Raw genomic sequence first — 24,507 nt, 5'->3', positions numbered from 1 at the left:
CATGCCATTCTCCTGCCTCAGCCTCCCGAGTAGCTGGGACTACAGGCGCCCGCCACCTCGTCCAGCTAGTTTTTTTTGTATTTTTTTTTTAGTAGAGACGGGGTTTCACTGTGTTAGCCAGGATGGTCTCGATCTCCTGACCTCGTGATCCACCCGTCTCGGCCTCCCAAAGTGCTGGGATTACAAGCTTGAGCCACCGCGCCCGGCCTATTTTGTAAATATTTCTTATAAAGTAGGGCTTGAGGCCAGGCACGGTGGCTCACGCCTGTAATCCCAACACCTTGGGAGTTTGAGGCCAGAGGATTGCTTAAGGCCAGGAGTTTGACAAAAAAAATAGCTGGGCATGGTGGTGCACACCTGTGATCCCACCTACTGGGGCTGAGGTGTGAGAATCACTTAAGCCTGGGAGGGTGAGATTGCAGTGAGCCATGATCACACCACTGCATTTCAGCTTGGGCGAGAGAGCAAGACCCTGTCCCAGGAAAGATAAGGGTGGAGGTTGCTTACTTCTCCAGGACTGCATTAAGAGATTTGAAACTCAGCAGGTGGGATTTTAGTTACTATTTTTCTTACCCATCTTTCCATATAGTTTGTATGTTTCTTCTAGCCTTTCTGCTTCCACCCTTAACCACATAATAGTAACCACATACCGCACAGCTTGATTCAGCATAGTCGATGCCCAGTGTGGTCATGGCCCGGATGATAGCCAGGATGGACTGCAGCACATTTCCATAGATGATAGCCTTGAACTCCAGGCATTCTTCTGGTGAATAGCCATCCTGGTGAATGATCCTGCAAGGGGCAGACACTCTGTCTTTAGTTGGACCTGAGTAACCAGACCTAAGGGATTAGGAATTTGGGGGTATTTAAAGGGTCATAAGAATCCTATCTCTCTGTTGCTACTGCTTTCTCAAAGTGGAGGGTGGGGGCAAGAGGTACAGATGAGGGGCATTGGAATCAGATCCTTTATACCTGGGCTCTTTGAGGCTAAAGAGCCTTTCACTTTGAATACCTCCACTGGCTGACTTCTTCACCCTATCCCAGTGCTTTGGGGCTTTGTTGCTACTCACTTCATCTGTTTGACGATGGTGCTCTTTCCTGACTCCCCAGCACCTGGAAGGAAAAATGCTTATGCTTTCGATTTCCACCAGTTCTCCCCAGCCTTCCAGGAGATGGCTTGGGAGAAGTCAGAGCCACTGCTTGCTTGGGGGTCTTGTTAGAGGAGAACACATAGGGATGACTTGCTGCCCTCAATTTCTGGCAGGCTTGAGCTTAGGCCATTCAACCTGGATTTAGAGCAGTTTCTTAACTTCAGTACTATTTAGTTTGGGTTGTCTCATGCATGGTAGGATGTTCAGCAGCACTCCTGGCCTCTACCCACTAGAGGCCAATAGCACCCCACTTCCCTAGTTGTGACAACCAAAAGTGTCTCCAGACATTTCCAGATGACCACTGGGAGTCAAAATCTCCCTGTTGAAAACCACTAACAGATTCAGGGGGAGTCCTTTAATATTTCTCCTCTATGCCTATTTTTGACTCAGGAGAGTGATCTTGCGGTAGGATTGGAGAGAGCTGGATCATTTCACCAAAAGACTATATTTTCATCACCTTGCCGGTTCCCTTTTTTTTTTTGGGACAGGGTCTCAGGTTTGTAGCCCAGGCTGGAGTGTCATGGTATGATCTCGGCTTACTGCAACCTCGACTTCCCGGGCTCAAGTGATCGTCCCACCTCAGTCTCCTGAGTAGTTGGGATTCTAGGCGTGCGACATCATGCTCGGCTACATTTTTTTTTTTTTTTTTCTTTCTTTTTGAGACAGTCTTGCTCTGTCTCCCAGGCTGGAGTGCAGTGGTGCTATCTTGGCTCACTGCAACCTCTGCCTCCCGGGTTTTAAGCAATTCTTCTGCCTCAGCCTCCTGCGTAGCTGGGACTCTACAGGCTCACGCCACCACGCCTGACTAATTTTTGTATTTTTAGTAGAAACAGGGTTTCACTATGTTGGCCAGGCTGGTCTCAAACTCCTGACCTCAGGTGATCCACCTGTCTTGGCCTCCCAAAGTGCTGGGATTACAGGCGTGCACCACTGCACTCAGCCTATTTTTTTTTTTTTTTTGTATTGACAGGGTTTCACCATGTTGCTCAGCCTGATCTTGGATGGGACTAAGTGGGTTTCCTTTATTGACTAAAGTGTCCTAATGTCCTCACTCACACTCTGCTCTCCCCATCAAAAACTTATACCTTCAATACTGAGTTTATACTACCCTAATGCCTCGGCCTCCTCCCATTTCGCTTGTGCTTGTTCCCTCTAAGCAGCTTATCCTGAATCTAGAAGAAATCTGCTTAGGCTTAAAAGATCTCTCAGTGGCCCCGCCATCTCTGTTTCCCCCTGCGTAACCTCCTGGGCTCCTTAGAGTCTGGGTCCAGCTTACAGAGATATGCTCCTTTAGTGTGTCCTTACGACTGTGCCACAGATCAGCTGGGGGAAAAGAAGGCACCTTAGCCTAGTGCGTCAATTCCCAGATCCCTTATGAGGGCTTGGAAACCCAGCTCAGGCATCCAATCTTCTGCTACATAGACCCACCTGCTCCAGCTACCCTACTTCTGTGGTACCAGTGGTTTCTTTTCCTAAGTCACATGTCTCAAATGTTCTTGTCTTGGTTTTATTTACAGCCATGATCAATTTCCCTGACAAACTGAGGTGCTTTTATTTTCTCAACACAGACCAGTGATCTGCTTAGGAGCTCATCAAGTTGATGAACCTTCCATCTGGCAGGGGCTTTGAAGGTGGCTATTGAATAGAGAGCCAGGAAGGGACTGCTATACATAGACACCGTTCCTCCTCACTCAGGGCCCCCTACTTCCAGAATTTTTACTGCAAACAAGAAGAAACCACTATACTTGGCAAAAACCAGTGGGACTATCTCTGGGACTGTTGACACTGACTGTATGTTGGGATTTGTGAGCCTGTTCGTGAGGGAAGGTCCTGTTCTCTTCTGATTTCTTGGCTTAGGGTTCTCTGACTGCAGATTGGGTACAATGTGCAAGTCCAGGGTCCTTGAAGCCTAAAGGATGTGTTAGGTTTGGTTAGATTTGGAAATGGGAGGGTTCATGGTGGCCCTTGCACTATTCCTCACTCAAGAGTAGAAAACTTCCGGAATAGCCTTGGCATTCTGGATCCCCTTGGGGTGGCTCTTTAGGCCCCATATTAACTCAGCTCTAGATCTCCTGATCACCTAGCCTGAGACGGTGTGGAGGACAGGAAAAATGTCCTGCCACACCCCCTTCCCATGGGGTGAGGTAGACCCCACTGACCCTTCAGGAAAGCAGGAAGGACCCCTGCCTTCTCTGGCTCATCTTCCAATCTCACTCACCCAGCAGTAGCAGCTTGACAGTCTTGGCTTCCTTATCAGCATCTTCCTGCAGCTTCTTTTCTAGCTCCTTGGACCTCTTGGCCAGTTCTTTGTCCTCAGCACTGGCTCCACTTCCCATCTTTGCCGTCTTATCACCTTTTTCAGGCCCCTAAACCTTTCTCGTAAAGTTTCCTGTATGTGAGACGGAAGAGAAGGAAAAGAGTTGGAATTGAGGATCCCAACTTGGCTCCCCTAAAAGCTGGTCTATACGAGGCCAGGTAAGAGAGCAGGCTGTAGGGTCTTGTACTCTGCCTACATTGACTGAGACTCCCTACTCCAACTGGAGACCTACTTCTTAGTCTGGGGATTGTAGCCTTTATATCTAGCAATGTGATAGGTCAAGCCAATTAAGAGCTTTGTCAATATGGCAAGGGGTAAAGACTCAAATGTTTATGTAACTAGGGAAATGATCTGCTGGGTTCTGGCAGAAGGATAGGATGCACAACCACTTCCATCCTTTAAGGGGCTCATCCCCTGAAAGTCTCTTGCTTCCTTGGATTTATTTGCATCATAGAGCTAGAGATTACGGGCACATAGGTAGGAAGCATTCCTTATGTTGAGTCTCCAGATTATGAGGTCTTGGTTTCAAGGGCTTCGGGGTATCAAAGCATACTCGTTTACCATAGGCTGGTCCTGGCAAGGAAATTTGTTTTGGGTGGTGCCCTTCCTTGGGAAGATTAGGAATGTTTCAGGTCCCACAGTGGCTGCTGCTCCAGGAAGCTGCTAGCATTGCTCCTTTGTACTGGCCCCTCTCTTTGTACTTCTGTTATTGGCACTTATCATTTCATATTATATGTCGTTTTACAAATCTTTTCCCTCACTGCATTTCTCCCCCTGGAGCTCAACGGACCAAATCTGACTCATCTTTGAACCTCTCGGAACCTGTAGTTTATTCGTGGATCAAAAGGTTTGGTGAATGAATAAATGTAGAAAAAGGGTGTATGGTGAAGAGAATGGGGTTGCTTCCCTTCGGCCCACTAAAGCCAGCTGAGTCCCAGCTTCACTTCATAAGTGAACTTTGCTGGTATTCAGTGTGGGGTTTGTGCTGCCTCACACAACAAACTCTGCTTCTTTGGGAAATTGGACTCCAGACTCTGGCTTCTCAAAGGTTGGGGCAGCTCTCTCTCCCTCTGGCTCTCATCCCAGCTGCCCTTTCGTGGGGGAAAAATGAGGGTGTGGTCTAGTAACTGCCTCACAGACATTTAGGACTCCACAGGTTGTACTCCTCTATGCCAATTATTTCAGTTGACTTAAATGAGTCTTGCTGGTGGAGCCTCCTCAGGTGGAGATGTTTTAGAATTTTGCTGCCCAAAATGCGGATCAGGAGCCAGCAACATCAGATCACCCAGAAGCTCATTAGACATGCAGAATCTCAGGCTTTAACCCAGAACTCCTGATTCACAATCCGCATTTTAACAAGATCTCAGGTGACTCTAAAGACATTAAAGATTGGGAAGCACTGCCCTAGGGAACCGTTTTCCCCTAAACTTACCTAATCCTAAGAATCAGCTGGGTTGCTGGTTTCTGTGTGTCCTCAAGTCTTAGGTACCACTGACTAGAAGATCACCCTGCTTTCTGAGATGTTAAAATAGTGTACATGTTTTTAAAGGGTATGTTAGAATCAAACTCCAGAGCCAGAGAAAATATTTTAAGCTAATACAGGTAGTTATTACGTCTGTGAAGTTTGAAAAACCCTGGCCTGAAACAGTTCTCAACTTTTAGTGTACAGTGGCATTTACCTGGAGTGCTTTTAAAAAAATACTGATTAAATTGGTCTGGAGTGCAGTCCAGGCACAAGAATTTAAAAACATCCCCAGCTGATTCTAGTGTACAGCCAAGGTGGAGAACTGAGCTCAAAGGATGTAATTTGCTCTTTCATTTTAGAGCTGGACTTGTGCAGCAGTGGCCAGTTGGGACTGGGATGGTCAGGAGTAGAATCTAGGTCTCCCCGCCTATCAGGTACCCTGAGCCATAGCTAATTATCTTCCTCCTTCACACTACCTTTCAGCGACTGTAGGGGCTGATGGAGAAATAGGCAGCTGCTGAGGGGCTTTCCATGGTAGCCATGTTTTCCCATCAAATTGGAAAGTGCTTATTGACCTAAGGGAAAACAGGAGAGTCTCTTTGAAATTGTGACTATCTTGGAATCTTCATTATAAGGTTTCAGTAATTATACCCCACTGCTAGATGTGCTGTAGCCTACTCACAATACTGGTAACTCACACTGAGGCCAGAGCTATGCTGAAGGCCACACTGTTCAAGGGGCTGCCTGGAACTATTAATAATTATTATAGTTATTATAATAACTGCTGAACAATGTAAGTGGCTCATAACAGTTAATTCTCACAATAACTGCTATCGTCCCCAATTTACAGACTAGATTAACAGAGACTTGAGAGTTAAGTAACTCGTTTAAAGTTGGCTGGGCACAATGGCTCGTGCCTGTAATCCCAGCACTTTGGGAGGCTGAGGTGGGCAGATCACCTGAGGTCAGGAGTTCCTAGCCAACATGGTGAAACCCTCTATCTACTAAAAATACAAAAATTAGGCTGGGAGTGGTGGCTCATGCCTGTAATCCCAACACTTTGGGAGGCCGAAACGGGCAGATCATCTGAGATCAGGAGTTCGAGACAGCCTGGTCAACATGGTGAAACCCTATCTCTACTTTAAAAAAAAAATACAAAAATTAGCCGGGCATGGTGGCAGGCACCTGTAATCCCAGCTACTTGGGAGGCTGAGGCAGGGGAATCACTTGAACCCAGGAGGCGCTGTACTCCAGCCTGGGTGACAGAGCAAGATTCTGTCTCAAAAAAAAAAAAAAAAAGCCCAGCATGGTGGCATACATCCAGCTACTTGGGAGATAGAGGCACGAGAATCGCTTGAACCCGGGAGGCAGAGGTTGCAGTGAGCCGAGATTGTGCCACTGCACTCCAGCCTGGGCGACAGAGTGAGACTCTGTCTCAAAAACAAAAAAACGAAGTTATATGGCCTAGTAAACAGACAAACCAGTGATCTTTCTTTCTATTACTCCCACATAAGTAGCCAGAGAGAGAAAGCATGGGCAAATGCATGAACTCGATAACAGCAGCCCTTGTTAAAAGAACCACTAACTTGTTTCACACATAGGGAAAGTGGGCTCGTTCCTTTTTCTACAACTACCTCTGCAAACTTCTGTGCTGCTTCTGTTTTGTTCCCTGACCTACTGGGTGGAAGTTCCCCGTTCTCACTGGAAAGCTGAGAGAGGGAACTGCTAGCCCTCGCCTGGCCTGAGAGCACAGATCCATTACTGTGCATACATCATCCTGATGCCCATGACCTCCTGCCTCTGTCTCTGTTGTCAACTCTGTGCCTTTGCTGTAGCTGTTCCACTTTATGATCACATTTAGGGACAGTTTCCTGATGAAGTAAGTAAGGTATGTAGTGCTATTTCCATTTTGGAGGTGAGTGAACTGAAGTACAGAAAAGTGATCCTCACATTAATAAGCAAGGTAGTATCAGAAGCCAAGCCAGAGCTCAGTTGTTTTGATTCACAGCCCTTTATAACCGTATCATTTTGGATGAAAAGTAAATCACTGTTTCTCAGTGATTTGGGCATGTTTCCTGAGTTAAGAGATCTGTCTGACATCCGTGGTAAGCCTTGTCTTAAGTGAACTGTGGGTAAAGACTTGTCCCAGATGGAGTGGGAGGACATGAAGGATGAGGAACTACCTTCAGGACCTTCCAGTCCATAGGCAGAGGTGGGGGAAATTCACAGAAAAACAAATCAGTGAAAGGGATACTGCAGTAGTGCTGGGAAATTCAGAGCTGTTTAAGACCTAGCACTCACCCCTGGTAGGAAAGGCAATTAAACACACAGCTGACTGTCAGATTGACAAATTCTATGGCAGAAGAAAGAAAAGGGTGATCGTGAAATGAATAGACTTTCCACAGAGAAGCAGAACAACAGTGGAAATGGGAGATTAGTGTTTTGGGGAAAGGAAAGAGCATGAAAAAAAAGGTAGAGGTACAAGATACAAGGTGTGCTCAGAGAAGACCTGGACTTTGATGTGACTGGACTGGAGTGAAAGGTGCATGGAGTGGAGGGCTGGGAGGTGAAGATAAGGACAAGAAAGGGAAATTGGAGCCAGCCAGTGAAGCGCCTTCCATGGCAAGGGGTTTGGCTAAAATCCACTGGGGTCTTATAAACAAGTACAGATGGAAACAGCTGCATGGTGCTATAAACACAATGCTGGGTGACTGAGGTGGGGGGTAGAGGGAGCTGGCTGCTGGGAGAAGCTGAGAAAGCAGAGCTGCACAGCTTATTTCTAGAAGGGCCTAGGCATAAGTTATGGTTTGGGAAATTGCCCTGGCCAAGGACCTTTTTGGAGATGCAGATATTCTCTCCTAAGTTTAGTATCTGTGAAGATTGTTCTGGCCTAGCTAGGGAGGCTGACATTACAGTGAGCTGAAGTCCAGAAGCAAAGAAAAGCAGTTCTTCAGAGAAACAGGAGTGCACCATAGTTAGGGAGCTGGGATTCCAGGAGGGTCAGTTAAGGAGCCATATGGGGAACAGGCTAGGAGGGGAGGAAGCTGTGTTTGGAGCTAGGGAAGATGCCAGAGGCTCAAAAGCAATGTTAAGGCCTCAGTGTGAAAAAAGCCCAGGCCTTAGGATGACTCACGCCTTTATTTCCCAAGCTCTATTCTGCATAGACAATGAAACCTCACTGAGATTCTTGCTGGTATTGAGTGGGTGGAGGGACTGATGCTTAACTGTAATCAGGGCTGACTTCCTAGCAGCGACAATACACCAGATGACCTGGAAACAGGGGAGGGTTGTAGAGTGAGGGGTGTGTTGCAGATGGGACTAGGGGACTAGCATAAAGGGACTAATGAACTGGTTTGCCTGAGCTGGGTGGAGGGCAAGGATTGCCACCTATCGGCTGCTGAGGTAGGTAGGTCTCCATTAAGCAGGATGCTCAAGAGGCCTGGCCCAATGCAAGATACTATCTTTAAAACTATGTCAACATTTGCATCTTATCAGAAGATACATGACATTCTATGTAGTTACATGGTACTTGATTTTTGAGATTCATTTTATTCATTCTTGAGAGTCCATCAGCCTCAAAATCCCTAAGGGCCCCAAGACCAATTCAGTGGGCCATGAATGTAAACAGACTAGTTTAAGTCTGGGGTTAAGACCCAGGGAAGTCTGGGTTGGGGGGACTGTGGAGTCAATTATGGATTTTTACAGATTTTTATTGATTTCTAGTCCCTTGATTATAAAAGTTATGGGTATGATAATTTTCAAAATGCAAATAAATAAATATAACCCATAATTCCATCACTACAGATAATCATTGGTAAACTTGTTGGTGTGTTGCTTTTCTACCCATGTATATCACATAAGTAGGACCATTCTGTATATAGTGTTTTGCATCCATTCTTTTACCTGACTTTATATTGTAAACATTTCCACATCATTAAACATTTCTCCAAGAACAATTTTTAATGGCTGTATTTCATGGTATGAATCTTACATAAACATTCCCCTACTGTTGGGCCTTTAAAGTGTCTAACTTTCCTATGCAATACACATTGTGGTGCTGAGCAACTTTTTGCATACGTATTTTTCTGGCAGCTCTTTTTAGAAAAACTCCAGAAAATTGATTACTGGGTCAAATAATAAGAACCTTTTTCGAAACTTTTGATTATATATTCCCAGATGGCTTTCAGAGAGATTATATCAGTGTTCAAGGCCACCAGTAATGTGTGTGCACATGTACGTGTGTGTGTGTGTCTCCCATCTCACTAACTATACCCTTGCCACCTGCATTAGTGTTTGTTTTTTTGTTTTTTAGTCTTTGCTATTTTGATAGGTAAACCTGGTTATCTCTGTTCTCTTTTTAGTTTTATGGATTCTGTGTGAGGTGAAGAGGCCAAGTTTTTTTAAGTTTGTTCAGGGAACAGTAGACAGGGATCAATGCAAGTGGCACCAGATGCAGGTGGAGCACAGGGTTCAAGGTCCAGAATCCAGCGTGGGGAGAGAAGAGGCAGGCAGAGTCTGGGAAGGAACTTTGCTGTGGGGGTGGTGAGAACTGGGAGGAGCCAGACAAACAGCATTAGAACAACTGGGTTTGGGGAGCAAAGGCCTCCCACAAGAGGGAAAATAGGGAAGAGATTAATTCCTGCTGATGCATTTAATTATATTCAGTGAAGTCTCAGGGACTTCGCTCCACAAGTTCCCTTTAGGTCGGATTTTCTACCTCTTGGCAGTGGGGATGCTTGTTGGATAGGATGTCTGCAGACCCCAGAACGGCTGTAAGTGAATCAACCTGTGAGTGTCAATAGAGAACCAAGGCCAAGGCTAAAGCAATGGGAATACATGAATATTGAGTACTAACTACAGGCCAGGCACAGTTCTAAGCAGTTAACTTATATTAACTCATTCATCTTAACCACCATATAAAGCAGGTACTCTTACACTCATTTTACGGAAGAAACAGAAGCAGAGAGAAGTTAGGTAACTTGCCCAGTATCAGTCAGGAAGTAGGTGAAATCTGGATTTGGACGCAGACATTCTGGCTAGAGTTAAAGCTCTTAACCACCAAATACAGAAATGTGGGAAGGGGAGCCAGAATTGCAGGGCACAGCCTCCTACCTACGCCGGCCGGAAGAAAACAGACGACCAGGTGAGATTGCAGGGGCAGGACTTCTGCTTAAAATGAATCCTGGGACGATAACAACAGCTACTTTTCATTGGGCCCTGACTTCGTGCCAGGACAGTGTAAAAGGACTTGACGTTTAATCTTCACAGTAACCCCTTTGAGTGAGGTACTGTCATTACCCCATCTTACGGATGAGGAAGCTGACGCACGAAACTGGCACGAAACTGGCCCAAGACCCAGGGTCGGCTCAGGCCAGCCCTACTGCGGTGTGGTGGCTGCCCACGTGGCGCCCAGGAAGAGAAAAAAATGGCGAGGCGGGGTCGGCAGGCGGAGGCGGGGCCAGGCGGGGGCGGGGGCGGGGCCAAGGGCCGCAGAGCCTGGCGCGGAGCCGGCGAGATTTTCGTGGGGTCGCACCTGTTGCGTGACTCCCCCACAGTCCGGCCGCGGGAGTCCGACCCTGAATGCCCAGGGAGTGTTGAGAGAAACCTGGACGAGTTCCGGGTCCCGCTCCCTTGGGAGCACGTGGCCTACCCGTCTCTCGATTGCGATTGCGGGGTTGGGTGGTCGCGACACCGGGGTCGCCTTGAGGCCACTCTGGCTGCCGAGATCTGCGGGAGTCCACCTCCGGCCAGCTGGCAATTTTGAAAGACTGCCTTACTTTCCCCATCTCAGTGCCAGGGCAGGGGCCCTTGGAGTGACTTGGCCGGAGTCTGGGGCCCGACCACCCTGCCCTCTCTCAGGACCCGGGCTTTCTGCTGTGCAGACCCTCGTGGGCAGCCTCCCCTCGGAACTCGGACAGCATGGCCTCAGGTGAGTGTGTGTACGTGTGTTGGAGGGAGGGTCTCTGGGACAGAGAAGTGCTGTGGCCAGGGTGACAAGAGGGTGGGTGTCACAGCACAGCAGCAGGACGTAGGGAAGGCGGTCAGCTCTTCCTACGAGGGCCTGGGGAACAGAGCCAGAGTGTGCAGAGACAGAGGAAAAATCCGAAGAGGCTAGGGTCTCTGTCACAGACCCCCAGACAAGGGGGTCTCCTGGCCTTCCTGCCTTCCTAGGAGGTAGCTATTTGGCGACGGTGGAATTTTCCCAAGACAGGCCCCTCCCTCCTGGGCTGGGATTCTCGGTTCTTCCCCCTCCTCCCAGAGCTGAGCTACCCCCGGAGCTGAGGGTCAGATGTGGAAGGAAAGTGGGTGCTGGGTTTTCACGGAGTCTGCCAGCCCTGCCCCGGGAGGACTGTGTTTGAGCTTGGACTCGCTCGCTGCTGAATTCCTATTTGTTATTCTTTTTTCTTCCAGACTAGCTGGAAGGACCAGCTAGCCTGGACTTTGGCTTCTTGGCCCTGGAGCCCTGGCATAATGGGGTGAGGGCTCTTGGTGGGTTAGTGGAGAGCTGGGGGCTGGCCCTTCCCCATCTTCTTTTCCACCCACTCTCTCCCCCGCCCCCCGCCAAGCCCAGCTACCATCAGTCACGTCACTCCGGGGACTGAGAAGGGAGGGGAGGGATAGGGGGCAGAGATGGAGGCCCCACTCCCCGAGGTTGCCTAGACAACATGAGAAATCGTGGCCAGGGCCTCTTCCGCCTGCGGAGCCGCTGCTTCCTGCATCAGTCACTCCCGCTGGGGGCGGGGCGGAGGAAGGGGTTGGATGTGGCAGAGCCAGGCCCCAGCCGGTGCCGCTCAGACTCCCCCGCTGTCGCCGCCGTGGTCCCAGCCATGGCATCCTATCCATCTGGCTCTGGCAAGCCCAAGGCCAAATATCCCTTTAAGAAGCGGGCCAGCCTGCAGGCCTCCACTGCAGCTCCAGGTGAGTGTGTGCTTCCTGGCCTCAGGATAGATGCTGGGCTCTGTCTTGCCACCTCGCCCAAGCTGCTGGTCCCCTCAGAGGAGGCCACCTCCTCTGGCATCCTCTCTGTGGTGATGCCTCTTAACCTCAGTCCCAGGGACAGCCGGCTTGGAAGGTGGGGTGAGGGGTGGCCGGGGGGGGGGGGTGGATCTGAGATATCTGTGCCAGGGATGCTGTCCTCTGTCACAAGGAGTGGGCATGGTGTGGGTGCAGCAAGAGGTGTGTGTGCACACGTGTCAGCGTGTGCATGTGCTAAGACTGCGTGTGGAGCATGTGTGAATGGAGTGGGGGTGTGTGGGACTGTTTTGTGGACTGGCCACTCTGGTGCCTGTGCCTTTACCAGACAGGCTCAGGCTGTTCTGTGACTAGTTCCACTTTTTAGGACCCCACATCTAGATCCCCCTCACTGGGGGTCTGACATCTGGGCACAACCATTGTTGGCTGGCATCCCACAACTGGGGGCTTGACTGTATCTATCGTTTGCTATTTGCTCGTTCCTTGTCTATGTCCTGAGCCTCCTTAGGAGTATGGGGTGTCCTTGGTCAGGTCCGTGCAGGCTTCAGACTGGGGCTGCCGCCCGCACTGCGTGTGCTCCTGCACCCTTTGGTTCGTCTCTCACTCTAGTAAGCATCTCTGCATCATTTGGAGCAGGCAGCGAGGTGCGGCAGTGCCTGTCTCAGTGACGGCTTGGCTGCCTGGCTCTGTGCTTGCAGAGGGCTGTCTGCCTGCTGTCTGCTCCCAGGCCTCGTGGCTAAGGAAAGACCCACCCTGACTTTGATGACCAGATCATGCTGACTGCCCCCACCCTTGCAGCTGTCTGTAGCTATAGCGCTATTATCAACCTCCTATATTTTCTTGTTTCATTGAAGATGCCTGGTGCAAGGTCTGCACTGTCCTGAGGGTGTTCTCTGTGCCCAGGTCTGTGCCATCCAGAAAGGGTGTCTCCTGGGTGGGGCCCTCCCTGGCCCTGTTTGGTTCAGCAATAGGGCAACTGATACGGATCTAGCCCAGAACTGGAGACCCTTCAGTGGTCAGATGGTAAGAGCATCTGACACTTGTGGGGTCAAAGCCGTGGACACCCCTGTGCCTACTGAGGCAGTCCTGGCAGTGTGTGAGGGGCTCCTGGTCGAGAGGGCAGATGGGGTGCTCAGAATCTCAGAGTTGGGGGGAGTGGCTCTGGAGCGGCCCACTCTGGCTGTTGCTTGACTTCTCTGTAAGTGTGGGTGTATGTGTGTGGTGCTGGCCCCTAGAGAAAGGACCAGCAGGCAGCTGAGTCTTCTAGGCCTGGCCTCTGAGAACGTAGAGGTTACTGCCTGTGTGTCACCTTCAGTGAGCCTGTGGCAGCCCTGGAGAGTGGCCTGGCAGGCTGGGGGGATGGCGTTGGCTGTTGGAATCTGTCCTGCTCACCCCAGGACTGCTGTGGAGCCCCCGACCCCTGTGCTAGGAGAGGGGGTTGAGATTTAGGCCTTTGACTCAACTCCTGCTAACCCAATATGAACCAGCCATGGAGGTCTGTGGTCGGCCTCCCCTAGATGGAGTTAGAAGTGGTCTGGGGCCATATGTAGGGAGGAGGTGTGTAGAATCAGGGTTCTTGGGCAAGAAAATATCTTACACTCTGGGGGTGAGGCAGGTTCCCCTCTTTTCTTCCTCTTTCTACTTTGTCCTTTTCCAAGTAAGAGATAGAGTCACCCCATCTCCACCCCTGCCAAGTTCACTTTACTGCCCTTTACTGGCCTATTGCCTTCACCCTGCACTGGGCCCAGAGAACCTCCCACTGTCCTCAGTGGGCAGGGCTACAAGTAGGATGTATTTTGAGGGTCCCAGGAGTTCATAATTGCAGGCCTCGCCTCAGCACAGGGCCTGGTGTTTTGCAGAACACTTGCAGAGCCATTATCTCTGTGAGCCTTATGGCAGTTGTGGCTAGGCAGGGAAGGCAGCACTTACCACCCCACTTGTCGATGAGGACACAAAGCCTTCCAGTGGGAGGTAGAGACATGCCTGGAAGCAGGAACAGAATCAGACCCATGCCCTCCAAATTCTAGCTCCCTTTCTCCCAAACTGATTCTGGACAGTTTGTCCCATCCCTGATGATAGGCTTGGATCAGGGATTGCAAGTCTAGGGGCCTGTGAACCAGCCCCCTGAGCAGCTGGGCAGCGGGGAAGCCTCAGTGACTGGCCCCTACCTAGACTGGGCCATCTCCTCAGCTGCCAGTTAGCTTCTTCCCCAGCAAAGGCCCTGTCTGTCCTAAGGGACCCCATAGTCAGGACCCAGAGGACAGTGGTGAGCAGCAAGGCCACTGCCATGGGAGGCTGACCTGGGGCTGTGGGTGTGGAGATGAGGAGGGCTGTTGCCTTCTTTTTTCTCCCCTCTTACTCTTTGGCCAGCCAGGCCCCGTCCACTGACTGTCCCCTAGGGCAGTGGATTTTAAGGAGGCTTGGCTCCTCCCGGTCGGCCTGCCCTGCCCAAATCAGCCTACCCTGCTACTCCCCCTTAGGAGCCTCACATCTGGCTGGGTCCTCCCTGGCACTGCAGAGGCCCTCTTCAGTTCTGGAGTTCATCTTATCTCCCAACTGTGATGCTCCTTTCCTTGGTTTCTGGGCTCCCTTGAACTCCCCTAGCTCTGTGCTCACGGCCATCTCAGGGTCTCCCCTGCTTGCAGCTGCACTTGGTACAGCCTGTGCCAGCCCCTGAGGGACTGGCTGCAGCTTCACTGGCAAACAGGCGGGCAAGGGGCACAGGGCTGCTGGCTGGAGCTGCCTGCACTCTGCAGGTAGGGTTCAGGCAGGGCCCAGGGTGTGCAGGGGACGGGGTCTTGGATCTGGGGAAGGCCCCTCCCTCTTCCCTTCGTCCAGCTTTGGGACCAGTCCTGGAGTATTGGGAAATGGGTGCAGAGACTTTAAGGCCGGCTACCCAGGCAGATCCTGTAATCCTTCCCTAAGCCAGGGTGGAGGGTGCTGGAGGGGAGCACTCCTTACAGCCGGCTGAGAGAGGCAGTTTGGGTGTGGAAAGCTTCCCACTGAAGAGCTGGGGCTGCTGAGCCCAGGGAGGGTCCTTCGGGGTAGGCTGGAAGCCTTGGCAGTCCCCATAGATCGGCGGCTTCACGGCCCTCTGGTGCCATCCTCCGTGTGGCACAGATGAAAACTCTAGTCTTGATGGAGAAAGACCCCTGGCTTCTGACACTCCATTCCCCAGGGCCCTCTGTGGTGCCCCCAGCCCAGATCCTGGAGCCTGAGTGACACGGACTGTTTGTGGCCGCTCCTTTTAGAGGGGCAGGCCAGGCCACATTTTGGCAGCCGTGGGGCCCTGGGGGAGAGGGCAGGCCTCCAGGGAGGAGGGTAGGGTTCCCTTGCCAACCAGGCCTTCCACTTCCTCTCCTCTTCCCTTGAGGGCCGGTCCCCAGGTCAGAGCTGAGCAGCAGCTGTGGCGTTTCTTGTGCTGCACAGGTCCAGGATGTCAGGCGCAGGGCCCTGCCCCTTTGACTGGAGAATCTGCTAGTCCGGGGACGGGTCTGATCCTGGGTTGCCTGCCCTGAGAGCTGCAAGCTGGGGGTCCCTGGTGTGGCCGCCTGGTCCTTACCAAGCGCCTGGTGTGTGTCTCTGCGGGTGTCTGTGCGTACGTGCATGTGTGCTCACATGTACACGTGCACCTGCCTCTGGGAGGTAGTCATGTGGAGATGCTCATGGCCTGAGGGAGCAGGCTCTAGTCTGGGATTCAGTTCTCGTTTGTGGAGGTAATGAATCTACTTGTTCTAGGGGCAGACTCAGAATCCCCACCCCGAGCCTGAAATGGTGAGGGGTCCTTGTGTTAGAGGTGAGGGTGAGCCCTTTGGGAGCCACACACACAGGCCTACTCCTCAGCTACTGAGGAGAGACTGCCCTCTTTCCTGACCCTGGGCTCTCTCGGGAGCTGGCCTAGTCAGGGCAGGGGCCCAGGGCTTTCAGGGGCTACCCCTCCACCCTTTGACCCTGGCATCACTGTCTCTGCAGAGGCTCGGGGTGGTCTGGGGGCCCCTCCGCTGCAGTCTGCCCGATCCCTGCCGGGCCCCGCCCCCTGCCTCAAGCACTTCCCGCTCGACCTGCGCACGTCTATGGATGGCAAATGCAAGGAGATCGCCGAGGTATCACCTGGCACCACCCGCACCCTCACCCTGTGTCTCCATGCCCTGCCTCTGCTCCCCACACCCCTCACCTCAGCTGTCCCCTCACCTCACGCTTGGCTGTCTCCTGATCCTCAGCCTCTCCCAGGTACCCCTGGTCCTGCTGCCCTCACCCCACCCTTTAGACTCTGTAGGAGAGTGCCCAAGGGCGGAGGGCCAGCCATGCTGACCTTCCTTCCCTCCCCCCAGGAGCTGTTCACCCGCTCGCTGGCTGAGAGTGAGCTCCGCAGTGCCCCGTATGAGTTCCCGGAGGAGAGCCCCATTGAACAGCTGGAGGAGCGGCGGCAGCGGCTGGAGCGGCAGATCAGCCAGGATGTCAAGTGAGCCCAGCAGGCAGCTGCTTAGTCTCCCTCCATACCCGTCCAGACCCTGTCAGAGCCCCTTCTCTGCCTCTTTCCCTCGCACCCTCCCTTGGGGGGTCTGCACAGGGAGCACAGAGTGGGCTTTGGAGTCGGGCTGCTGGGTTCTGTTCTATCTTCTAGCTGCCGGTGTGGCTGGGTCATGTTGCTTAACTTATGGGTCTGCTTTCTCATCTCTAAAGTGGGTGAGAACAGCCCAGGGTTCTGCAGCTCTGCCTTTGAGGATCACATGTGACAACATGTGCACAGCACCTAGTGTGGTGCTGGGACCTGAGAGCAAGGGCTGTCCCTCGTGATCTGCCTGACCTCTCACCCCTTTTGCCTCTAGGCTGGAGCCGGACATCCTGCTTCGGGCCAAGCAAGATTTCCTGAAGACAGACAGTGACTCGGACCTTCAGTGAGGAGGGCAGAGGGGCACAGGGGATGCGGAACTGGAGTCTGCCCTTCTGCCAGCTCCAAACCCCTCCCTTAAATGCACCCCCTGCAGGCTCTACAAGGAACAGGGTGAGGGGCAGGGTGACCGGAGCCTGCGGGAGCGTGATGTGCTGGAACGGGAGTTTCAGCGGGTCACCATCTCCGGGGAGGAGAAGTGTGGGGTGAGTATGGGGTGTACGTGGGGCAGGGCCTTGAATCTCCATCACCTGTGTCTTAGTGGGTTCCCCCAACCTGGAGCCCTGGGGGTGGGGGCTGGAGAGGGTGTTTCTCTTTCCAGCAGCTGGAGGGGCTCTGAGAGGGGCTGGCTGGGAGCCACTTGATGTGCTGGACCAGGGTGATCTGAGTATTCCTGGGGGCCAGGGCCTGTGGGAGGTGAGGACAGTTTGGGGTGTGAGATAAAGCTTCAGGGAGGAGGTCTCTGAGTCCGAGACTGAGGATGGTGATTGCATGTCCTCATCTTCAGGTGCCATTCACAGACCTGCTGGATGCAGCCAAGAGTGTGGTGCGGGCGCTCTTCATCCGGGAGAAGTACATGGCCCTGTCCCTGCAGAGCTTCTGCCCCACCACCCGCCGCTACCTGCAGCAGCTGGCTGAAAAGCCTCTGGAGACCCGGACCTATGAGCAGGGCCCCGACACCCCTGTGTCTGCTGGTGGGACCCCCCATCTCTGCCCCACCCCATGTGCCCTAACCTCCTGGGCTTCCTCAGCCTAGTGCCTGGGCACCTCTGCCCTGCCTGCCTCTCCCTACACCCAGCCTCATTCCAACCTCTTGGTGTGCAGGGGTGGAGGTTGGGCAGGAGCTGTCTGACCTACTGGGTCTTCAACATCTCTTGCCCTCCGTGGGGACTTTGGGTTGGGCAGTGGGTGGCTTGGAAGAGCCCTGCTCTGACTTTACCCTCCTCACCCCTGCAGATGCCCCGGTGCACCCCCCTGCACTGGAGCAGCACCCGTACGAGCACTGTGAGCCAAGCACTATGCCTGGGGACCTGGGCTTGGGTCTGAGCATGGTGCGGGGTGTGGTGCACGTCTACACCCGAAGGGAACCTGACGAGCAGTAAGAGGGGTGTGGTGCGTGTTGCGGGGATGCAGCGTGGGAGGTTGCACTGGCTTGGGAGAGGCCACAGGGCTCGGCTTGCTCTCCTCACCCAAGCTCCCCTCCATGCCAGTTGCTCAGAGGTGGAGCTGCCATACCCTGACCTGCAGGAATTTGTGGCTGACGTCAATGTGCTGATGGCCCTGATTATCAATGGCCCCATGTGAGTCCCCGGCCATCCCAGACACTTAGCTTGCCTCCTAGCCCAGATTCTCCAGCCCCAGTTCTGCCCCAGGCTCCCATCACCTGGTGTCTTGCCCTTCCTAGTTGCTGAGCCCTCTACTTGCCTGCAGTCTACTGGCCTCTTGGCAGCCTCCATCCTTACCCTCCCACCTGCTCTCTGATCTGCTACCCGGGCCCTCCCCAGCTGCCTCCCCTCAGGGCCCAAGTCCCTGCCTTATTCTCCTCATGCCCAGAAAGTCATTCTGCTACCGCCGGCTGCAGTACCTGAGCTCCAAGTTCCAGATGCACGTGCTACTCAATGAGATGAAGGAGCTGGCCGCCCAGAAGAAAGTGCCACACCGAGATTTCTACAACATCCGCAAGGTGGGCCCTGACCCCGTGACCCTCTCCATGTCCTCATCCCACACCTCTGCCCAGCCTCCCCTTCAAGGGCCAGGCCCCCCACAGAGCATCCAGTACAGTGGGTCCTTTCCCATCGCACTGCCCTGGGCCCCAGACCTTCCTGGCCTCTGGTGGATCAGCAGAGTGCCCTGTTCCACTCCAGGTGGACACCCACATCCATGCCTCGTCCTGCATGAACCAGAAGCATCTGCTGCGCTTCATCAAGCGGGCGATGAAGCGGCACCTGGAGGAGATCGTGCACGTGGAGCAGGGCCGTGAACAGACGCTGCGGGAGGTCTTTGAGAGCATGAATCTCACGGCCTACGACCTGAGTGTGGACACGCTGGATGTGCATGCGGTCTGTGCCAGTGGTGTGGGCTGTGGGACTGGGTCAGTCAGGGGACCAGGAGTCAGGGCTGACCTGAGCCTTCCCACGTCCCCCAGGACAGGAACACTTTCCATCGCTTTGACAAGTTTAATGCCAAATACAACCCTATTGGGGAGTCCGTCCTCCGAGAGATCTTCATCAAGACGGACAACAGGGTATCTGGGAAGTACTTTGCTCACATCATTAAGGTAAGGAGGCCGCCTTCCCTGCCAAGCCTCGAGCCTGAGGATCTGGGGGCTTTTGGGGGGTGAGACTCAAGGAGGGTGGGCAGATGGCCCCCTGAAGAGCTCTGACTCCGCTCACCTCATGTCTAGGAGGTGATGTCAGACCTGGAGGAGAGCAAATACCAGAATGCAGAGCTGCGGCTCTCCATTTACGGGCGCTCGAGGGATGAGTGGGACAAGCTGGCGCGCTGGGCCGTCATGCACCGTGTGCACTCCCCCAACGTGCGCTGGCTGGTGCAGGTGCCCCGCCTCTTGTGAGTGTCCCTTGGAGTGGGAGGGGAACCTGTGGGGTCATGTTCAAGGGGTCAGGGCCTGCCTCCTGCCCTCCTAGGATGGCTGAACCTCCCTTGTCCCTGCCAACCCCTCTGAGTGCGAGGAAGGGCTTCCTGGTCCCACCCATGGTCTGTCCAGCCTGGCCCACCTGGGTATCCTTGCTTTCCCAGTGTGGTTCAGATGCGCCCCTATGCTCTTGGGCCGAGCTCTGACCCTTACTGGCCTGCTGGGTTTCCTCCCATTGGCCCTGACTTGCACATACCTGCATGTTCTATCCCGCCTGCAGTGATGTGTACCGTACCAAGGGCCAGCTGGCCAACTTCCAGGAGATGCTGGAGAACATCTTCCTGCCACTGTTCGAGGCCACTGTGCACCCTGCCAGCCACCCGGAGCTGCATCTGTTCTTGGAGCATGTGAGCAGGCAGCACAGGGCTGGGTATGGGGAGCACAGCCAGCTTCACGTCCAGCTGCAGCTCTGGGTCTGACCCCAGGGTTCTGTATTAGGTGGATGGTTTTGACAGTGTGGATGACGAGTCCAAGCCTGAGAACCATGTCTTCAACCTGGAGAGCCCCCTGCCTGAGGCGTGGGTGGAGGAGGACAACCCACCCTATGCCTACTACCTGTACTACACCTTTGCCAACATGGCCATGTTGAACCACCTGCGCAGGTGCCTGCACCACCCTGTGTCTGTTTGCTGTGTCGTCTCTTGCCCAACAAACTTCACTCTTGGCACCTTGGGCTGGGGCCACTAGACCTCTGACCCACCTGTTGCCTGGACTAGATGGGTTCTTTCTCTGCCCTTGGAGCTACATCTCTCACCCCTCACAGCCAGTAACCTACCCCTGTCCCCCTTATCCCAGGCCTGCATAGTTATCGGCTGGAGGACATACGTAGGCTGGGTTGGGAGGTCAGGGGCTCCAGTGAGCCCAGGTGATCCCCGGCTCAGAAGCTGACACCGTCTTCATGTCCCCCAGGCAGAGGGGCTTCCACACGTTTGTACTGAGGCCACACTGTGGGGAGGCTGGACCCATCCACCACCTGGTGTCAGCCTTCATGCTGGCTGAGAACATTTCCCACGGGCTGCTTCTGCGCAAGGTCAGGATCTGCATGCCCAGCCTTCCCTCCCAATTATTCACCTTCCTCTGAACCGTTCGGGCCCCTTCAGTAACCGATCCTCCTCCCACCCAGCCCTCAGATTAGATTCTGCCTTCCCAATGTAACCACCCTTCCCCCGCCCCAGCCTCCAGTCTGGGGCCCCAACTTGGATTTTGACTAATTCACCCTTTGCACATCAGGCCCAGCCTGGATTCTCCTCCCCCTTCCCTCTGCTGTGGCCTGGACCCCCAGAACCACTGTGCCCTGCCCAGCCTCGAGGCCACCTGACAGGCCCTCCCTCCCTGTTGCCTGCCCAGGCCCCCGTCCTGCAGTACCTGTACTACCTGGCCCAGATTGGCATCGCCATGTCCCCGCTCAGCAACAACAGCCTCTTCCTCAGCTACCACCGGAATCCGCTACCGGAGTACCTGTCCCGCGGCCTCATGGTCTCCCTGTCCACTGATGATCCCCTGCAGTTCCACTTCACCAAGGTCAGAGCCCAGCAGGCAGCCAGGCAGGCTGGCGGGTCCCAGGACGCTGGGGTCTTTCGTGTTGAGGGCGGGGGGGGGGGGGGGTCTCTCGGGTTGGTGCTGCCCCCTGGTGGTAGAGCATAGCAGGCCAATTGGCAAGTCCTATGGAGTTGGGGGGTTGGGCGGATGGGGGACCGGGGTGGGTAGAGCATGTGGGGAGGCGGGGGAAGGGAGGCAGGGGCAGCTAGCCAGGACGCACTCGTCTGAGGGAACCTGGCCCGTGCAGGAGCCGCTGATGGAGGAGTACAGCATTGCCACCCAGGTGTGGAAGCTCAGCTCCTGTGATATGTGTGAGCTGGCCCGCAACAGCGTGCTCATGAGTGGCTTCTCGCACAAGGTACTACAGCGCCTACCTGGACCTTGGCATGGCATCGCTTCTCCCCTCTTTTGCATTTGGGGTCCCGACCTGTCCCTGGGATGGCTTGGGGTGGGGCACGGCCCCTCAGCACTGGCTGCAGCCCTGCCCATTACCCCTGCTCCCTGCAGGTAAAGAGCCACTGGCTGGGACCCAACTATACCAAGGAAGGCCCCGAGGGGAATGACATCCGCCGGACCAACGTGCCAGACATCCGCGTGGGCTACCGCTACGAGACCCTGTGCCAGGAGCTGGCGCTCATCACGCAGGCAGTCCAGAGCGAGATGCTGGAGACCATTCCGGAGGAGGCGGGTATCACCATGAGCCCAGGGCCTCAGTGAGCCTGGTCCATGAAGTGCCCACCACATCGCAGCACTTTTACCACGTTTTGTCCTCAGACCCCTCCCATGCTGTGTGGTCTCTGCATGTCTCCGTTCTTGTCTGTCTCTGTCTTGCATGTCTCCGACCATGTCACTGTCCCTGAGCCGCCCAGTGAAAGCAAAGCCTGGGAATCTGCTCGTTGTTGTTCGGGCTCAGGTAGCACCTGACGGCCCAGGTATTGAGGGTCCCCCCTGCTGGTGGCCCTGTCCTGGGGTCCTCAGAAGCCTGACTGTCCTACGGGCTTCTCCAGTGTCCAGAGGGGCTTGGGATGGTTGTGGGGGGCTGGCCCCTCTAGCCTTTCAGGTCCTTCCTGGACAAATCTAAGCCTTGGCCAGGGCTGGAGTTTAGGCCCCTGTCTTGTTCATGTAACCGAGGGGCAGGCGGGGGACCTGTACACCTCTGCTGTGGGCACGTGGCTGCTGAGGGTCTGTGGAGCTCCAACAGCTCGGCACTGGCTAGAGCTGGGCTGAGAGCTCAGTCACAGCCCCGGGCTTCCTGGCCTAAGTGGGTAGACGCAGGTGGCAGAGGTGCTGGACCACATCTCCGCCAAGTCACTGCCCAGCAGCCTTCTCCGTCCTATCCCCAGCCCACGTGCTCCTTGGGTGTCAGCTTCCTGTGCCTCTGTGGGAGAGGGCAGCTGCCTTGTGTTATGTCTGGGGCCACGGTCGCTGCAAGGTCCTGGATCTGCCACTCAACCCTGGGAGTGGTGTTCCCAGTGTGACTGCCAGAGCTTTGACCAGATCCTGATCCCAGCTGGCCCCTGTGTTATGTTCTGGACCGAGGCCTTTGCTGTGAACTGCAGTGTTTCATATGACCCATCTTTCCTAGTGCATGAGAAATAAAGATTATTTAATTAATGAAGCAGGTGGGCTTTCTGTTGGGAGAGGAAGCACCATGGTGGGAGGTGGCTGTGGATGGAGGCACTGCACATTCTGAGGGGAGGGACTAGTCTTGGGTGATGTGTATGTTGTGCTTGTGGAAACTGACAAAGGAAGCTGTGGGAGAGAGGATATACCCATCCGACCCTCATCTAGCCTGTCCCCCATGAGGGGGACAGCTAGCCCCACGTCTGCGGCACACCCCTGTCACACCAGCTCGGAGGCTGGTGTCTGTTTCCCACCTTGTACTTCTTCCCCTCTTCCAGCCTCTGAGGGGGTGGCCTGGTAGGTGGGGACTAAGCACCTACAGGCAAACCTGAGGCCAGGGTCTTCTGGGGGGGTCTTATTTAGATGGCCCTCTCTAGGCCATACTCTCAGAGATTCTGATTCAATAGGCAGAAGGTGTGGCACAGACATCTGCAAACTCTCGGGCAGATTCTATTGCAAGAGGTTGGAACAAGCCTGTGCATTCTGATTCCAGCGCCTGCCCCCACAACCTCAGCCTCCGTCCCATGTTTAATACACAATTTCTGGAGCACCTCCCTGGCACAGAGGTTGCTGGAGTCTGCTCCCCAGGTAAAGAAGGAAAGTGGAATGTGCCCTCGCTGCCCCTGCTGCTGGCTGGGGAGGCCTGTCTTCCCCTGGCTGGCTGCCTCAGAAGCGATTAGCCCTGGAACAGCATGAGTCTGTGTAATTGAGGGCCTGCCCAAAGCCAGAGCAGCTGGAGCAAGAGGGGGAGGCTGGGAGGCCGCTGGCTTCCTCCTCCCTTCTTGTCAGCTGCTCTCCCTCACCCCGGCCTCTTTCAGCAAGCAGGTCTGCACCTGGCCCTGGGCCTCCCAGCAGGTGCCCCGGGAAGAAGCTCTCCTCATCCCTCCCCACTTCCCATTGGCCAAGCCCTCTCCTGGTCAAGACCCAAGGCCCTTCAGTTTAGAAGACACCCCTTGCCAATTCATCCTGGCCACTTACATGTCACAGAATTGAATGCTGGAGCCCAATGAGGGTGGGAGGTGGTGAGTCCAGGGCTCCCCCACCCATGGTGGGTCTTGGCTGCCCAAGGATCCCCCTTTACAAGGGTGAGAGGAACTCACTTTTCAAGTAGGTGAATAATAACACACCTGAGCTGTTTCTTGTCTTTGTTTTAACAAGGAAGCAGGATTAAAAGATCTTTCTAGAAGGTCTTTCGGAGGCAAGAACTGCCTGTCCCGTCTGCCAGCGCTTAGGACTCCATATTTACTCATTGAATTTGTCATTTAATAGAATCCTTCAGTTCACTTTCTTGTCTCCTGTTTTTCTTAGTGTGTGCGGAGGCTTAGCTCTAAGAATATTACTAAATTGAAGTTCCTAGCAGCCTCTCCATGGTTTATTTTTGAAACAAGGTCTTGCTCTATCATCCAGGCTGCAGTGACCTCCTGGGCTCAAGTGATCCTCCCACCCTAGCCTCATGAGTAGCTGGGACTACAGGCACGTGCCACCTGTAGATGGGGTTTCATCATGCTGCACAGGCTGGTCCTGAACTCCTGGGCTCAAAGTCCTGGGATTACAGGCGTGAGCCACCGCGCCCAACCCACAATTTATTTTTTAAACAACTTCCCTCTGGTTTCTTAGTTTCTCAGAAATTTCTCTTTCAAATATTTATGAAGAGAAGATAATCTTAAAACAGTAAGCCCTTAATACTTCTTCCTATCTGAAAAGAAAATCATTTTCATTAAAAAAATTTTGGAAAATAAAGAAAAACAGGAAGAAGTAAAAAGCCCACTCATAATCTACCAAATATTCAGTTTCACCAAATATTTGCTGCATGCCTGAGATATATGTAGATATTTTAATACATATCTATGCATATTTGTGTGTTCTTTTCAGGTCTTTTTAAAATGGTATTTTTGA

The 24,507-nt window shown here is 53.6% G+C and overlaps 2 protein-coding genes across 7 annotated transcripts in view; one reads left to right on the top strand and one right to left on the bottom strand.

Annotated features, from left to right (window-relative positions):
- The window catches only part of GNAT2 (G protein subunit alpha transducin 2), a 16,361-nt gene extending 6,134 nt beyond the window's left edge, over window positions 1-10,227 (bottom strand). Inside the window, exons 1-4 of one of the 2 annotated variants that reach the window (XM_031936543.1) lie at window positions 10,046-10,227; window positions 3,370-3,540; window positions 1,071-1,113; window positions 651-792 (exon numbers count right to left, since the gene is read on the bottom strand). In XM_031936543.1, coding sequence (XP_031792403.1) covers window positions 651-792; window positions 1,071-1,113; window positions 3,370-3,487 — 303 coding nt within the window. In that variant the 5' untranslated portion in view covers window positions 3,488-3,540; window positions 10,046-10,227. Of the gene's footprint in view, window positions 1-650; window positions 793-1,070; window positions 1,114-3,369; window positions 3,857-10,045 lie in introns of those variants that run through there. The other variant, XM_026456703.2, reaches the window with a different exon arrangement.
- On the top strand, window positions 10,067-22,606 carry AMPD2 (adenosine monophosphate deaminase 2). 5 transcript variants are annotated; one of them, XM_023232519.3, is made up of 19 exons: window positions 10,067-10,218; window positions 10,725-10,862; window positions 15,878-16,008; window positions 16,237-16,367; window positions 16,735-16,803; window positions 16,894-17,002; window positions 17,305-17,491; window positions 17,754-17,895; window positions 18,008-18,097; window positions 18,351-18,480; window positions 18,662-18,856; window positions 18,943-19,074; window positions 19,201-19,364; window positions 19,670-19,796; window positions 19,888-20,051; window positions 20,359-20,479; window positions 20,797-20,970; window positions 21,236-21,346; window positions 21,496-22,606. In XM_023232519.3, the coding sequence occupies exons 2-19, from the start codon at window positions 10,853-10,855 to the stop codon at window positions 21,703-21,705; spliced, it is 2,397 nt and encodes a 798-aa protein (XP_023088287.1). In that variant the 5' UTR covers window positions 10,067-10,218; window positions 10,725-10,852; the 3' UTR covers window positions 21,706-22,606. The 5 variants fall into 5 exon arrangements, with proteins under 5 accessions (XP_023088287.1, XP_023088286.1, XP_023088285.1 ...); XM_023232518.2 differs by lacking the exon at window positions 10,067-10,218 and having other exon boundaries at window positions 10,227-10,862; window positions 21,496-22,605; XM_023232516.3 differs by lacking the exons at window positions 10,067-10,218; window positions 10,725-10,862 and adding an exon at window positions 10,906-11,851.
- Window positions 22,607-24,507: the final 1,901 nt, after the last annotated feature.

This window comes from Piliocolobus tephrosceles, chromosome 1, assembly GCF_002776525.5.
Source record: "Piliocolobus tephrosceles isolate RC106 chromosome 1, ASM277652v3, whole genome shotgun sequence".
NCBI classification, from domain to species: Eukaryota; Metazoa; Chordata; class Mammalia; order Primates; family Cercopithecidae; genus Piliocolobus; species Piliocolobus tephrosceles.
Note: the sequence above shows the minus strand (reverse complement) of the source record. Positions and strands in the feature narration are given on the sequence as shown.

Excerpts from the sequence above, each read along its gene's own strand:
- AMPD2 (XM_023232516.3), top strand. The coding sequence starts at position 11,599 with ATGAGAAATCGTGGCCAGGGCCTCTTCCGCCTGCGGAGCCGCTGCTTC. Across the intron at positions 11,852-15,877 it reads GGCCTCCACTGCAGCTCCAG|AGGCTCGGGGTGGTCTGGGG; the intron begins GTGAGTGTGTGC and ends CTGTCTCTGCAG. Across the intron at positions 16,368-16,734 it reads CAGATCAGCCAGGATGTCAA|GCTGGAGCCGGACATCCTGC; the intron begins GTGAGCCCAGCA and ends TTTTGCCTCTAG.